Source organism: Oncorhynchus mykiss, chromosome 13, assembly GCF_057628025.1.
Source record: "Oncorhynchus mykiss isolate SJ-2025 chromosome 13, ASM5762802v1, whole genome shotgun sequence".
In the NCBI taxonomy this organism is placed as follows: Eukaryota; Metazoa; Chordata; class Actinopteri; order Salmoniformes; family Salmonidae; genus Oncorhynchus; species Oncorhynchus mykiss.
This window is the reverse complement of record NC_143034.1, coordinates 48,973,404-48,990,608: the sequence shown is the minus strand read 5'-3', so window position 1 is coordinate 48,990,608 and position 17,205 is coordinate 48,973,404. Positions and strand designations below refer to the sequence as shown.

At 40.4% G+C, this 17,205-nt stretch overlaps 1 protein-coding gene across 2 annotated transcripts in view; it reads right to left on the bottom strand.

The window, feature by feature from the left end:
* LOC110486324 (interleukin-21 receptor) overlaps window positions 1-13,996 on the bottom strand; it is a 30,930-nt gene extending 16,934 nt beyond the window's left edge. Inside the window, exons 1-4 of one of the 2 annotated variants that reach the window (XM_021557836.3) lie at window positions 13,597-13,996; window positions 806-921; window positions 461-569; window positions 64-251 (exon numbers count right to left, since the gene is read on the bottom strand). In XM_021557836.3, coding sequence (XP_021413511.1) covers window positions 64-251; window positions 461-569; window positions 806-863 — 355 coding nt within the window. In that variant the 5' untranslated portion in view covers window positions 864-921; window positions 13,597-13,996. Of the gene's footprint in view, window positions 1-63; window positions 252-460; window positions 570-805; window positions 922-1,247; window positions 1,536-13,596 lie in introns of those variants that run through there. The other variant, XM_021557835.3, reaches the window with a different exon arrangement.
* Window positions 13,997-17,205: the final 3,209 nt, after the last annotated feature.

The window sequence follows — 17,205 nt, the reverse complement described above, 5'->3', positions numbered from 1 at the left end:
AATCAGAGACAATGTTCAGGGGAAAGTACAAACCATCCTATGACATAGGTCTACTCCACTTACCTAATTTATGCAATTTCCAGTCAGTTGAGTCATCTGTTTTCCTTTTGTCTTCTTTTCCTGTGTGCTTTACTCTTGCAGTGCAATTAGTGTCAGCGAATGTTAACATGAAAAAATCTTCTGGTTGTATTATACACCAGCTTTGTGAGGGTGTTATTTCACAGCTATCATTCACTTGTTCTTCATAATCTCTGAAAAGAGAGAAGAGTGATTATACTATTCAAATACAGCTTGTGTGAAGAAAAACCTTTTCATATTTGGTTTTAGTTATGTAACATTCAGATGTTTTTCTTAAAATTATATGTTTAAATGTTACAGTACATAAATATGTATAAATGTGATCTCTTAAATCTATCGGTGCAAGGCCAGACACACAGCAGTGAAAGAGAACAGTGTGTACCTGCACTCTGCCTCAAGGAGAATGGGAGACGAGGGCACTGTGCCTGAGCAGGAACAGTTCAGGGATGTGTTGTAGTCTGTGGTGCAGGTGACATTGCAGAAACATGCAACTGAATGCAGGAAAAAAGGATGATGTGGTCAGTGTGATGCCAGTGCCATGGTACCCAGACTCATAGTCTATATAAGGCTCAGCTGGTACCCTGATGTGATAAAAACATTTCCTGCTAATCCAACCAATTACTACTCATAGGAGATAACTATCTAGATATGTGTTTGAGAAAACACATCACTTGAAAATCAATACAATATATAGCACAAATAATAGATGAGAAAAAGTTCAACTTACCATATTGAATCAGGTAAAACAACACCAGTGAGCTGATTAGCGGTTGTTTCACAGCCATGAGGGCAACAATGGACTGTTCTGCTCAATAACTGAGATCATCAATGGCACCTGAAAGCCTGAAAAACAATCAATCACATATGTCCTTGTGTTGGAGTTCATTATTTGAAGTGAAATAACCATTACTGGAAGTGTAGGAAACAAATATATAGTATTGTATTGAAGTCGAGAAGAAGGAGAAAGTCTTGAATTAAACTATCACTTTCATGTCAAGCAAAAGGTTGGAAAGTCTGGAAATGTAAGCTACAAATGCGTTTACAATAACACCAAACCTCACACAAAGAAATCTTAACAATGGTAGACAACGCTAACAATAGAATAAAGATATTGTACTTCAATGTTATTCATGTTATTCAGAAAAATACTATTCAGATAGTATTCTTACCTTATTGGTTCTGATAGATTCGGCTAACCATGCCACATGGCATCATTGTTAGAGTAGTTCTAAAGCCAAATGAATTCATTAATTTGTGTCACAGACTGTGTGATCAAGTTCAGTACACAATGACATATCTGACATATTGGAAGTCGTCATCTGCTGCAGTGTCACTGAGGATGTGGTTGTTTTGTGGCTACCCTGTGAGCATAGCAGGAGGTCCCTTCCAAACCCTGCTTCTGTTTCGCAACATAATCCATCTGTGAGAACAACGTTTGAGACATACACTATATATGCAAAAGTATGTGGACACCCCTTCAAATGAGTGGATTTGGTTGTTTCAGCCACACCCATTGCTGACAGGTGTATAAAATCGAGCACACAGCCATGCAATCTCCATGTACAAATATTGGCAGTAGAATGGCCCGTACTGAAGAGCTCAGTGACTTTGAACGTGGCACAATCATAGGATGCCACCTTTCCAACAAGTCAGTTCGTCAAATGTCTACTAAGCTATATGGAATTGTTTAAAGAAGGACATAACAAGGATATTTTTGCTATGTCATTTAGAATTTTAACAACCCATGAAGTATAAAATAAAATATAAAAAAAATGTGATGAAACGTTATTTTTGGCCTTACTACTATTAGCCGATACATGGAAAAACAGATTCAAGATTCAATAAAGATTCAATAAAAACAAAAAATTATTATAACAGATTCACTACATGGAACGACAGATACTGCCCCCCCAAAAAATCTAAAGGATGTTTGTTCTGAAGTGTCTGTCCAACAGTATATCTGATATAAGACGGATCAAGAAACATTTGTAATTAAATTGTACATGTATTTAACTGCTTATTTTTTGGCACTAAACAGTCCATATTTACAGTACCAGTCAAAAGTTTGGACAGACCTACTCATTCAAGGGTTTTTCTTTATTTTTTATATTTTCTAAATTGTACAATAATAGTGAAGACATCAAAACTATGAAATAACACATGGAATCATGTAGTAACCAATAAAAGTGTTAAACAAATCCAAATATATTTGAGATTCTTTAAAGTTGCCACCCTTTGACTTGATGACAGATTTACACACTCTTGGCATTCTCTCAACCAACTAGAATGCATTTCAATTAACAGGTGTGCCTTGTTAAAAGTTCATTTGTGTGTAGAATTTCTTTCCTTCTTAATGCTTTTGAGCCAATCAGTTGTGTTGTGACAAGGTAGGGGTGGTATACAGAAGATAGCCCTATTTGGTAAATGACCAAGTCCATATTATGGGAAGAACAGTTCAAATAAGCAAAAAGAAACAACAGTCCATCATTACTTCAAAGACATGGAGGTCATTCAATATGGAACATTTCAAGAACTTTTAAAGTGTCTTTAAGTGCCGTTGTAAAAACCATCAAGCTCTATGATGAAACTGGCTCTCATGAGGACCGCCACAGGAAAGGAAGACCCAGAGTTACCTCTGCTGCAGAGGATAAGTTCATTAGAGTTACCAGCCTCAGAAATTGCAACCCCCAAAAATGCGTCACAGAGTTCAAGTAACAGACACATCTCAACAGCAACTGTTCAGAGGAGACTGCGTGAATCAGGTCTTCATGGTCAAATTGCTGCAAATAAGCCACTACTAAAGTACACCAATATGGAGAAGAGACTTGCTTGGGCCAAGAAACACAAACAATGAACATTAGACCGGTGGAAATCTATCCTTTAGTCTGATGAGTCCAAATTTGAGATTTTTGGTTATTATATTGGGCAGAATTTGAGACCGAATATCCAAAGGAACATATTATAGGTCCAATGCTGTTTTTATCTCAATATCAAATCCTTTCTGGGTAACAATTAAGTACCTAACAGTGATTGTTTTCTATCAAAATGGTCAAATAGTAACAAAAATAGCTTCTTAGCAAAGGGCAATTTCTCAAGCAAGAATTTTGCTAGGACTGTCTGGGGGTGGTCTGAGAAAGTAGTAGTAGGTTTGAAGCTCTCTTTTGTATTGGTATATCATTTACCACATGGTGATGTCACCATGGAAGGTGTCATGGAAATTTTAATCAAAAGGAAGAGAGACTGCAGATTCTTCAAAACAACAACTTTTTTTATAAGATTTGTAAATCTGGAGCTGGTTAACAATCCACTCAACATTGCAGCGTTAAGAGCCCAACAAACAAGAGTTGGGTCTCAGCCTTTATAGGAAAATACAACCTCTGTGTACGTGGCAGTTTAGCAGGTTTATTTTTTTATTTATTTTTTATTTCACCTTTATTTAACCAGGTAGGCTACTTGAGAAGTTCTCATTTACAACTGCTACCTGGCCAAGATAAAGCATAGCAGTGTGAACAGACAACACAGAGTTACACATGGAGTAAACAATTAACAAGTCAATAACACAGTAGAGAAAAAAAAGAGAGTCTATATACATTGTGTGCAAAAGGCATGAGGAGGTAGGCGAATAATTACAATTTTGTAGATTAACACTGGAGTGATAAATGATCAGATGGTCATGTACAGGTAGAGATACTGGTGTGCAAAAGAGCAGAAAAGTAAATAAACAGTATGGGGATGAGGTAGGTAAATTGGGTGGGCTATTTACCGATAGACTATGTACAGCTGCAGCGATCGGTTAGCTGCTCAGATAGCAGATGTTTGAAGTTGGTGAGGGAGATAAAAGTCTCCAACTCCAGCGATTTTTGCAATTCGTTCCAGTCATAGGCAGCAGAGAACTGGAACGAAAGGCGGCCAAATGAGGTGTTGGCTTTAGGGATGATCAGTGAGATACACCTGCTGGAGCGCGTGCTACGGGTGGGTGTTGCCATCGTGACCAGTGAACTGAGATAAGGCGGAGCTTTACCTAGCATGGACTTGTAGATGACCTGGAGCCAGTGGGACTGGGAACGAATATGTAGCGAGGGCCAGCCGACTAGAGCATACAGGTCGCAGGGGTGGGTGGTATAAGGTGCTTTAGTAACAAAACGGATGGCACTGTGATAAACTGCATCCAGTTTACCGAGTAGAGTATTGGAAGCTATTTTGTAGATGACGTCGCCGAAGTCGAGGATCGGTAGGATAGTCAGTTTTACTAGGGTAAGTTTGGCGGCGTGAGTGAAGGAGGCTTTGTTGCGGAATAGAAAGCCGACTCTAGATTTGATTTTAGATTGGAGATGTTTGATATGAGTCTGGAAGGAGAGTTTACAGTCTAGCCAGACCCCTAGGTACTTCTAGATGTCCACATATTCTAGGTCGGAACCATCCAGGGTGGTGATGCTAGGCGGGCGTGCGGGTGCAGGCAGCGAACGGTTGAAAAGCATGCATTTGGTTTTACTAGCGTTTAAGAGCAGTTGGAGGCCACGGAAGGAGTGTTGAATGGCGTTGAAGCTCGTTTGGAGGTTAGATAGCACAGTGTCCAAGGAAGGGCCGGAAGTTGTTGGGGGGCTGTTGGCTGAGATTGGAGTAGCCAGGAGGAAGGCATGGCCAGCCGTTGAGAAATGCTTGTTGAAGTTTTCGATAATCATGGATTTATCGGTGGTGACCGTGTTACCTAGCCTCAGTGCAGTGGGCAGCTGGGAGGAGGTGCTCTTGTTTTCCATGGACTTTACAGTGTCCCAGAACTTTTTGGAGTTAGAGCTACAGGATGCAAATTTTTGCCTGAAGAAGCTGGCCTTGGCTTTCCTGACTGACTGCGTGTATTGGTTCCTGACTTCCCTGAACAGTTGCATATCGCGGGGACTATTCGATGCTATTGCAGTCCGCCACAGGATGTTTTTGTGCAGGTCGAGGGCAGTCAGGTCTGGAGTGAACCAAGGGCTATATCTGTTCTTAGTTCTGCATTTTTTGAACGGAGCATGCTTATCTAAAATGGTGAGGAAGTTACTTTTAAAGAATGACCAGGCATCCTCAACTGACAGGATGAGGTCAATATCCTTCCAGGATACCCGGGCCAGGTCGATTAGAAAGGCCTGCTCGCAGAAGTGTTTTAGGGAGCGTTTGACAGTGTGTGTGAGATCATGATGGGAACATATTGAACAAACAAGTGATAATGCCAGTTTTGTTACACCTTTCTGCTGATAGACTTGTCGCTGCTGCTCAAGCTAGCCTCTGTTCTCTTCATATCTTCACACAGCTGTGCCTGATAAAGATACGAAAAGAGCATGGACTGGAAACTGTGGTCACTCTCGGAGGCTCTTTGTCTATGGCCGCGTGACCAAGTTACTCAGAAACAAGAGAGGAAAAATAATGGCTTCTTCTTACACGAGAGAAACAGATAGTGGAAGGCGTATACAGCGCATTTGTATAACAAAGTTTGTAATTTTGTAATTTCACAGTGTTATTCCAGGTGAGAAGAAGGCAGTGGATAGTTAGGCCCCAAAATGGCAGGTAATCCAAAGAAAGAAGACGAGTAGGCGGCGGGTACGTTGCAATAAACTGCAATAAAATAATACATATGGTTGCCACGGTCATTTCCCTGCTGACCGGATGGGCGTTGGAGTGGGCTACGGCCGTCTGGGAGAGAGGAGAGGAGGAGCTGGTTTCCTATGAGAGGTTCATGGCTCTCTTCAGGGCGGTCGTTCTCCAGAGGGCAGAAGGGGAGGTGAGTGACTTTTACAACTCCAGCAGGGTGTTCAGACCACTTCGTAGTACACCATCACCTTACAGACTGTCGCAGCTTCCAGCGGATGGAATGAGCTAGGGCTCCACACTCTATTCCACAAGGGGTCCAGATGGAGTTGGTATGTCAGGATGACAACATACATAGCTTTACAAGGATGGCCATCGGTCTGGATAATCTTCTTTGGGAGCGCCGGTGTCAACCTCGCCACTCACCTCCCTCCTTTGGCTGTCTTGAGGCAGAGCCTGAACCCATGGAGGTAGGGGCCACACACCTCTCCGTGGCAGAGTGGCGTCGCCGGAGACAGCTGGAACTCTGTCCCTATTGTGGCCAGGAGGGGCACCAGCTTCAGTGGTGTCCGGTGCGTCACAACCCAGGGTCCACAAGAGAAGAGGGGCAGCCCCGTGACCTGTCTCCTAGAGTAAGCGTGACTATTCCATTATCATCTTTTCCCGCCAAACCCTTTGATTTCCACTTCACTGGGTGGCTGTCCCTCGAGTGTCGACTCTACAGCTCTAGTGGATTCCGGTGCCGCGGGGAACTTTATCGACCAGGCCCTCGCATTCTCCCTGAACTTAACTTCATACCCACACTCCTCTCCTTTTCCTGTCCAAGCCATGGATATGTGACCATTGGGATCCAGCACAATTATTTGTGAAATAATTTTATGTGGTATAATTCCAACCTCATAGTGTGGAAATATTTATAAAACCTTTTGACTGCACTGGGCCTTTCCAACCATGGGTCTGCTGCAGGTGCCTGACATATCACTTCCTCTCTGCTTCACCTTATGTCAAAAAGTCCTGCACACGTGCCATATGTGCGCAAGCAAGCGCTAACTTGTGGGCAACTTTTATTTTGACAGAGGAAGAAGGTCTGCAGACCAACGTTTGGAAAGTCAGATTATGAATTAAGGGGTCATTCCACTAATTCGGTGCCTTTTGAGAAGTGTAACTTGGTCAAACAAAGTTTTATTCTCAACTTCATAAAGTTCTAACATGTTCAACTTCATAAACATGTTGTCCCATCTCAAGAGGTAAAATAAAAAAACAAAAATACTATAGTAATTGCTCATTAAGTGCTATATAAAGTAACACCGTTGATGATTTCTTCTTAAATCAGCCATAAATCCACTTGTGACAGGGGGAATGGAAGCTTGTTGAGTGAAACAGGAAGTGGCAATTGAATGCAAGCTTCACATTGATTCTTTTTTTTTTAATGAGCGGTTCATGGCTAGCCTGTCTATCTACGGGTTACAGCGTTGACGTGTTATGCCCCACCCACTCACTTTTACACCACAAAACACCAGAAAATTGCCAAAAAGAGTAGAGACAGCTCACCTGGTTTAACTCTATGATTTGACTATTAGATGTTCAATGTTTCTTTTGAAAAAAAAAAAAATTTAAAAGGAATAGTTTCACAATATTAAAACGAGAGTTCAGTTCACATAATAGGGTTGACCTTAAAATGAGGGACACACGTAAATGAATCACTAAATAAATAATCTTCAGAAATTACTTTGTCAAAGCAACAAAATAATTACAGCTTTACAATGATGGTGAAACTTTACTTGACCTTTTGCTTGGCGATACTTTCTTCATTCTCATTTCGGAAGGGATAAGTATATCTTATAAACGTATTTTGTCCAGTTGCAGGTGGAACTCAGATAACAAGGACATATTCAGAAAGACATTAAATCCACTTTTTGTACCGAGTTAGAAATGGCATCGTGTGTGTGTGTGTGTGTGTGTGTGTGTGTGTGTGTCTATGTGTGTGTAAATCGTTGTTTGGCTCGCACTGTGGCTGCAGTACTGAGAAATGACGTGTTCCTGCAAAGATGCTCGGAAATGCGAGATATGGCTATCACAAGCTAAAATGTCATTTCAGAACATCTACCTCCTCCCATCTTTCCCGTCTTTTCAAAACAGTAGGCTACTACTGTATCTCTTTAATAAAGCTCAATAAATGCAAAATGAGTGGCAGTCCCACTACTTAAAAAAAAAGATGTAGACTATCGGCTGGAGAATGTTTTATGTATGAGCCCGTCTGATATGAATGACAGTCATCCAATATGCTGTAATAGAAATAAGGCCATGCTCATAAATACATAAATTGTCCTTCATAATCTTAAAACGGCACCGACCGCCACTGATGTACCTTGAGGCAACCAACCTGGTGACACACTCCATTTAGTATGGTATGTATTCATTTGTGAATGTCCATCACCAATTTCATATATGTTATGAATGACAATTGGTATTATATGTTACGAATTTGATAAACATACAATATGTTACGAATTTGCTCAATGAACTATATGTCTCAAATTTGCAAAACGTATGATATGTTATGAGTTTTAGCTAGGTGCTAATGTTAGCTAGACTAGGGGTTAGGATTTAGGGTTAAGGTTAGGTTTAAGTTTAGGAGTTAGGTTAAAGGGTTAGGGGAAGTGTAAGCTAAAAGGGTTAGGGGAAAAGTTAAGGTTAGGGTTAGCTAACATGCTAAGTAGTTGCAAAATAGATAAAAAGTAGTAAGTAGTTAAAAAAGTTGCTAATCAGCTAAAATGCCAAAGTTGTCAGTGATGAGATTCGAACTCACAACCTTTGGGTTGCTAGTTGTTCACGTTATAGCCTAAATCTATGGATGTTACATTGAGCTGGTGAATGGAATATGAATGACAGTCATCCAATATGCTGTAATAGAAGTAAGGCCATGCTAATATGAATGACAGTCATCCAATATGCTGTAATAGAAGTAAGGCCATACTAATAAATAAATCATCCTCCCTAATCTTAAACGGCACCAACCACCACTGATGTACCTTGTGGCACCCCCTGGGCAACCAACCTGGTCTCAGAGCAATTCATTATATTCTGCACTCTCCATTTATACTGAACAAAATATATAAATGCAACAATTTAAACTATTTTCCTGCATTACAATTCATATAAGGAAAGCCGTCAATTGAAACGAATTCATTAGGCCCTAACCTATGGATTTCACATGATTTGGCAGGGGAACCACCATGGGCTTTATTGCAAACAGACATACTCCTCAGTTTCATCAGCTGTCCGGGTGGCTGGTCTCAGATGAAGCTGCGTGTGGAGGTCCTGGGCTGGTGTAGTTACAGTGCCTTGCGAAAGTATTCGGCCCCCTTGAACTTTGCGACCTTTTGCCACATTTCAGGCTTCAAACATAAAGATATAAAACTGTATTTTTTGTGAAGAATCAACAACAAGTGGGACACAATCATGAAGTGGAACGACATTTATTGGATATTTCAAACTTTTTTAACAAAGCAAAAACTGAAAAATTGGGCGTGCAAAATTATTCAGCCCCTTTACTTTCAGTGCAGCAAACTCTCTCCAGAAGTTCAGTGAGGATCTCTGAATGATCCAATGTTGACCTAAATGATTAATGATGATAAATACAATCCACCTGTGTGTAATCAAGTCTCCGTATAAATGCACCTGCACTGTGATAGTCTCAGAGGTCCGTCAAAAGCGCAGAGAGCATCATGAAGAACAAAGAACACACCAGGCAGGTCCGAGATACTGTTGTGAAGAAGTTTAAAGCCGGATTTGGATACAAAAAGATTTCCCAAGCTTTAAACATCCCAAGGAGCACTGTGCAAGCGATAATATTGAAATGGAAGGAGTATCAGACCACTGCAAATCTACCAAGACCTGGCCATCCCTCTAAACTTTCAGCTCATACAAGGAGAAGACTGATCAGAGATGCAGCCAAGAGGCCCATGATCACTCTGGATGAACTGCAGAGATCTACAGCTGAGGTGGGAGACTCTGTCCATAGGACAACAATCAGTCGTATATTGCACAAATCTGGCCTTTATGGAAGAGTGGCAAGAAGAAAGCCATTTCTTAAAGATATCCATAAAAAGTGTCGGTTAAAGTTTGCCACACACCACCTGGGAGACACACCAAACATGTGGAAGAAGGTGCTCTGGTCAGATGAAACCAAAATTGAACTTTTTGGCAACAATGCAAAACGTTATGTTTGGCGTAAAAGCAATACAGCTGAACACACCATCCCCACTGTCAAACATGGTGGTGGCAGCATCATGGTTTGGGCCTGCTGCTCTTCAGCAGGGACAGGGAAGATGGTTAAAATTGATGGGAAGATGGATGGAGCCAATACAGGACCATTCTGGAAGAAAACCTGATGGAGTCTGCAAAAGACCTGAGACTGGGACGGAGATTTGTCTTCCAACAAGACAATGATCCAAAACATAAAGCAAAATCTACAATGGAATGGTTCAAAAATAAACATATCCAGGTATTAGAATGGCCAAGTCAAAGTCCAGACCTGAATCCAATCGAGAATCTGTGGAAAGAACTGAAAACTTCTGTTCACAAATGCTCTCCATCCAACCTCACTGAGCTCGAGCTGTTTTGCAAGGAGGAATGGGAAAAAAATGCAGTCTCTCGATGTGCAAAACTGATAGAGACATACCCCAAGCGACTTGCAGCTGTAATCGCAGCAAAGGTGGCGCTACAAAGTATTAACTTAAGGGGGCTGAATAATTTTGCACGCCCAATTTTTCAGTTTTTGCTTTGTTAAAAAAGTTTGAAATATCCAATAAATGTCATTCCACTTCATGATTGTGTCCCACTTGTTGTTGATTCTTCACAAAAAAATACAGTTTTATCTTTATGTTTGAAGCCTGAAATGTGGCAAAAGGTCGCAAAGTTCAAGGGGGCCGAATACTTTCGCAAGGCACTGTATATGTGGTCTGCGGTTGTGAGGCCGGTTTGTGGAGCCGGTTTGTGTTGTGTGACAAAACTGCACATTTTAGAGTGGCCTTTTGTCACAGGTGCACCTGTGTATTGATCATACTGTTTAATCAGCTTCTTGATATGCCACACCTGTCAGGTGGATGGATTATCTTGGTAAAGGAGAAATGCTCACTAACAGGGATGTAAACAAATTTGTTCACAACATTTTTAAGAAATAAGCTTTTTGTGCACATGGAAAACTTAAGGGGAAGTTAGGGGAAGGGTTAGCTAAAAGGGTTAAGCTTAGGGTTAGAGGAAGGGTTAGCTAACATGCTAAGTAGTTGAAAAGTAGGTAAAAAGTAGTAAGTTGTTAAAGTTGTCCATTAGCTAAAATACTAAAGCTGTCCATGATGACATTTGAACTCGCACTACATGCCCATCCATCCATGCTCATTCGTTTTTTTGTTAAGTAACATGTCTTATGTAACCATACCAAATGTAAAATAACATACTAATTTGGGTATTGCAGATTTAAATGTACTATGTTACGTCTAGTCTATGAGACCAGGCTGGGGCAGATGCTCAATAGAAATTGAGATTATGTAGGCCTACTACATCAGAGCAGTTCTCCCCCTAATGGAAAATACCACGAGTTAACATCTCAATTCAGATGTTTGCTAGGGTTATATTTAAATATGTTCCGTTTAGAGGAGTGTTTTGGAACTATTCCAGAAAGTCAGAAAGGTTTGGGTAACCACTTATCTTTTTAGATTTGTCTTTTTCATTGATTATTTACAAAATTTAAATTTATGAAGGGGTCATATCCACTATGCTTAGCAAACATGTACTGACGTTTAATGTGGCATGAACACAACCAGTCATGATGTTATCTGATTTGTCAAACAAATTACTTAAAGAAGTAGGCAACCTGCATCCAAACAGTTCATTGTGCACCCGTCATTTGAAGAATGGAAAGAAACGTATGTTACAAACAGCAAAAAGTGTATGACAACTCAGTGATTGTCATAATAGGTCTACTTTTGTGGCCCAAATTAATTGATGAGTCTTGTTGCCCACGCGTGCCTTGGGACAGTCATCTCTGCCTTGGCAAAATGTCAGTGTTAACTTCGAACCACACCGCATAATACCTATAGCACACGTTTAAATCCATTCGCTCATTTCTATTGCGACTGACAGGCGGTAATGATACATTGTGGTGCAATAGCCTACAGTTTTCATGCCATCTTTGATTAAATGATTGTGATGCGCTCAAGCTTTACCGGTATGGCGTACTGCTATTTATTTTGCTGGTACTCTGTACCAGGCAACACCCTAACTTCAACAAGCAGGGCTGAAAATGAACAATTAACTGGTTAAAACAAATCATTTTAATAGCTGAAAGCTCAAATAAACTTTGAAGCAGACTATCATACCATCACATAATATGCACAGGCCTTTCTCAATCAAACCGGTATACATTTTCAATCTCATAAAACAAAACAATAAAATGACAGAGCCTGCAGTGAAAAGGGGTGCACAGTTCTCGAGCATTGGCTAGTGTTCTTGTACACGAGTGATGCGTGGTTGACTCATAACCCGTAGGGCGGGCAGATTTAGAGTCATGAAATATTGTGTGGATGAAGGGCTTGTTGAAACAATACATAAAAAAACATCCATGAATGTAGAATTCCTGTGCATTGAGGTTTTTCTTTTATAATTGTTTGGATCTCTGGCATTAGTGTGTAAGCCTAAAGCATTGCAGATTAGATTTTCCTTTCAATTAAGCCCTATAGACAACCAGGTGCGAGTTCCTTACTAATTAGTGACCTTATTTAATCAATCAAGTACATGGGAGAAGCGAAAACCTGCAGACACTCGGCCCTCCAATGAACGAGGTTGGTGCCTTTGCGTTAGGGCCTAACTTTAGGCCTACATGCACGAAATAGCCTACACTCCACTCGCGAAACGCTTTTGGGAACGTGCATAAAAAGTTAATGTTGATCCGCCCAGGCAAAAAGTACAATGCCTGAGTTTAATTCAATAAGAGAAAAGCTGCAAAATGGAGAGTTTACAATAAATAGAATAGAGGGACAGAAAATGTTTCAAATAGGCCTATGGCACCCCAAGGGAACTGTAGCTTACTGTTCAGATGGGTTAAATGGGAACTGGAATCTGGACACTGACTGTAGGTCTGTAACCTCTCACATAGTATTAACTCCTGCAGAGTTAAGCATTTCCCATAGTACATTATACACCAAATGTACATTGACTTTGGAACAGGAGTTGAGAATATTAGATATTTCTTTAAGCATCTTTAGAGAATGCAATGCACAATTAGGGACCATCTGTAGAGGTGGTATCTTTATCAGCATTATAAAAGCTTATAGTATTTCAACGAGGCTACAGAAAATATGCATCCAAGCCGAACTGAAATATTTCTCGAAACATGTTGGTTCCTTTTCACAGCTTTCGGTTTCCATACAACTGGTCCAAATTATGTCATTTGGACATTTTGCACAGAAAATATTTAAATTGTTATTGCATTTTCTCCCCTGACCCCACATGTCTTTGCTCCGCAAAATAATCAGAGATGACAGAACTTTACCGATGTCAGTGAGATCGAAGCGTTCATCAGCAGGTCGCCTAGTGGTTAGAGCTTTGGGCCAGTAACCGAAAGGTTGCTAGATGGAATCCCCGAGCTGACAAGGTAAAACTGTCATTCTGCCCCTGAACAAGGCCGTTAACCCACTGTTCCTAGACTGTCATTGGAAATAAGATTGTGTTTACTGACTTGCATAGTTAAAGGTTAAAATAAAAATGTATTCTATAATTTATTACATTTCTGGTGAAGCAAGGGTTTATTTAGCCTTCTAGGGCAATATATAATCTCATTATAGACAATGTGGCTAACAAATAGCATACCAGAATGTCAGAAATTATAAGCAGAACATATCTAAATTAGGCCACAAATAATCACCCCCTGTCAAATGTGGTGTCTGGACTTACAATTCATGCAGCTTTAGTATTCTGATCATAGAGTTCGGTTCATCATAGAGTTCGGACACCGTCCACTGTATGCGCTTTCGGTAGTCTGATTGTGTCCATACTGAGGAGAAATCAACACACAATGCATCCCTGACCACCTCCAGAAGTGGTCAGCCAGATCTGAACACAATCAGACCAAAGTGACTTTTGTGCGTCTAGACCCGTCTTTTCAATGCGATCTTTGTATTCTGGTAGCAGAAGTCGCCTGTGAGCACACGACCCAAAAATCGTTCCGCAATCTGTGAGGGTGTTTTCACATATGATCCGCTTTAAAATAACCAATCTCAGTCCTCTTTAAAGCAAAATAACTCAGTTCTCTTTGTATTCACACTACCCTTGCCTTTGAAAGAGGAATGAGTCCTCTTTGTATTCATTGCTATGTTTATAAAAGAACCAAGATCTTTTTACAACCTTCACTCAATGCACTCTGGGTTTTTGCAAAGTGCAGGACCAGCCATTCCATCAGACCAATTATCAGCTCAATCTGCAGCTCGATATGGTCCAATCAGTTAATTGGACAGATTTTTTGCCACTTAAGACTGTTTTGCATGGCTGATTGGGCTGCACTACGAATCGATAGTATGCCGGCGACCAGTGCTCTGGCTTTTGTTACCTGCTGACTTGAAGAGCTTCCTACTGGTTATCATGGTCGTGTCCCTGGCGGGAGCAACGTGGATTTTTTTTCTTCTCACACATGATTTAATTTCAAGTAGGATAGCAGCCTACACAATAAATAACTAATATTGATAACCATGTAGATGTCATCTTGATACATGGGAAATAGCTACATAGTAGCCAATATCATGGCCACAGTCACAGTAAGCACACACATACAACACAAGAAGCAACTGTACACCCATCATCAATACTGACAATGTGCCATTATTTGTTGTAAAACTATTATTTGTTGTAGAAATCAGTGAAATACAACTCAGACTCATCCTCTGGCTTCAAAACAGAAGTCCAAACTCTCGCGGTACTGTATCTCAATGTATGGTAGTTGCGTGGTAAGAAACGGAAGAAAAAAAAACACAGCTCAATTAAAACAGAGCGCTTTTGACACACCCACTCCTTTTCACACGCCCACTACTTTCCTTTTGACACACCCACTCGCCTATACTCCGGTCTCCATATTGGGATGCAGCTACCTCCTTCTCCGCCAGAAGTTGTTATCGGACAGCTAGATATACCTACTCACATTTAGGAAGCTAATAGATAGCATTTATTTAAAAGATGAACCATAATAATTATAATCAGAAGATAATATTAACTTGTGCATTTATTGACAACAGAATAATTAGTATAATAACTTCAGATTATGCTGTAAATAATGCTGTAATTGAAAATTGCACACCCAATATAGGCTACTGCGCTATATAGAGCTAGCGTTGAATTTGTACCCTATGTTGTGACCAAATATGTTGTTGTCTTTTCACACTATTCAAACCCACAATGGAATAAAACGTTTTTGAAGCTCACTTAGCCAAAAGATCACACATTGTAAACAATCAATCTAAACATTGCATCAGTACAAAACTACACATATATTTTGTCATGTCTGTGTATCCTTCACATTCGCTAATCAATATTCAAAAACAGCACATCATCATCTTATTTCTGAGGGGTTATGGCAGGGGAAACAGTGCTGCAGTAGTCTAGTGCAGGGGTAACTCTTACCCTACGAGGTCCAGAGCCTGCTGGTTTTCTGTTCTACATGATAATTAATTGCACCCATCTGGTGTCCCGTGTCTAAATCAGTCCCTGATTAGAGGGGAGCAATTTAAAAAATGCAGTGGAATTGGCTTTGAAGTCCCGAGTTGAGTTTGAGGGGAGTGTGTGGTGCGGGAATAATGACAAGTGAACCTGGGAGCTTTGTGTTCACATTGCCCTTAAAAAGGGAACCAGACTGTGGAATATAAGCGAACCGAACAGACCACCTCCCGAGATGGTCTCAGTTCGGTTCACTTCTGGGGATCTTTTGAGTTGTCTGAGTTCCATTGGAGTGTTCACACTGCACAATAAATTAAGAGAACTGCACTTAGTTCACAAAAATTGTCTGAAAGAGACCAAGTGTAGTCTACAGCGCATTTTCTATATTTGCGGGTTAGGGTCAGGTGCATGCTTCAGATTTTCCCTTTATCACATATAGACGGGTGGCTGGGGTTGGGTTATTAGCAATTGTGGGCGGGGGCGGGTAAACAAACAGCTGACCTGCACACCACTATCAGACAAGTCTGTGGGCACGCTTCGTAGTGCAGATGTGCTTGAGCAGAGATCCAAGAAGCTGCAACAGGAACAAGACTAGTCACAAAACGTGGCGATGCTTTCAATTGTGTAGGCAACGCCATGCACATTTACATAGATAAAACCCTAAACATCTCTTGTCTGTAACAAATGTTGGACTCTTCAGACAGCATTCTGCAGTGATACACCATCCCATCTGGTTTGCGCTTAGTGGGACTATCATTTGTTTTTCAAGAAGACAATTACACAACACACCTCCAGGCTTTGTAAGGGTTATTTGGCTAAGCAGGATAGTGATGGAGTGCATCAGATGATTTGGCTTCCACAATCACCCAACCTCAACCCAATTGAGATGGTTTGGGATGAGTTGTACCGCAGAGTGAAGGAAAAGCAGCCAACAAGTGCTCAGCATATGTGGGAACTCCTTCAAGAGTGTTGGAAAAGCATTCCAGGTGAAGCTGGTTGAGAGAATGCCAAGCTTGTGCAAAGCAGTCATCAAGGCAAAAGGTGGCTACTTTGAGGAATCTAAAATATATTTTGATTTGTTGTTTACTACATGATTCCATATGTGTTATTTCATAGTTATTTCATAGTTTTTATTTCATAGTTTTCACTATTATTCTGCAATGTAGAAAATAGTCAAAATAAAGAAAAACCCTTGAATGAGAAGGTGTGTCCAAATTTCTGACTGGTACTATATATATATATACATATATATATATATATATATATATATACATACACACTACCGTTCAAAAGTTTGGGGTCACTTAGAAATGTCCTTGTTTTGGAAAGAACAGCACATTTTTGGTCCATTAAAATAACATCGAATTGATCAGAAATACAGTGTAGACATTGTTAATATTGTAAATGACTATTGTAGCTGGAAACGGCTGCTTTTTCAGGAATATCTACATAGGCATACAGAGGTCCATTATCAGCAACCATCACTCCTGTGATCCAATGGCACGTTGTGTTAGCTAATCCAAGTTTATCATTTTAAAAAGGCTAATTGATCATTAGGAAACCCTTTTGCAATTATGTTAGCACAGCATAAAACTGTTGTGCTGATTAAAGAAGCAATAAAACTGTCCATCTTTAGATTAGTTGAGTATCTGGAGCATCAGAATTTGTGGGTTCAATTACAGGCTCAAAATGGCAAGAAACAAATAACTTTCTTTTGAAACTCGTCAGTCTATTCTTGTTCTGAGAAATGAAGGCTATTCCATGCGAGAAATTGCCAAGAAACTAAAGATCTCGTACAACACTGTGTATTACTCCCTTCACAGAACAATTTGGCTAGAACCAGAATAGAAAGAGGAGTGG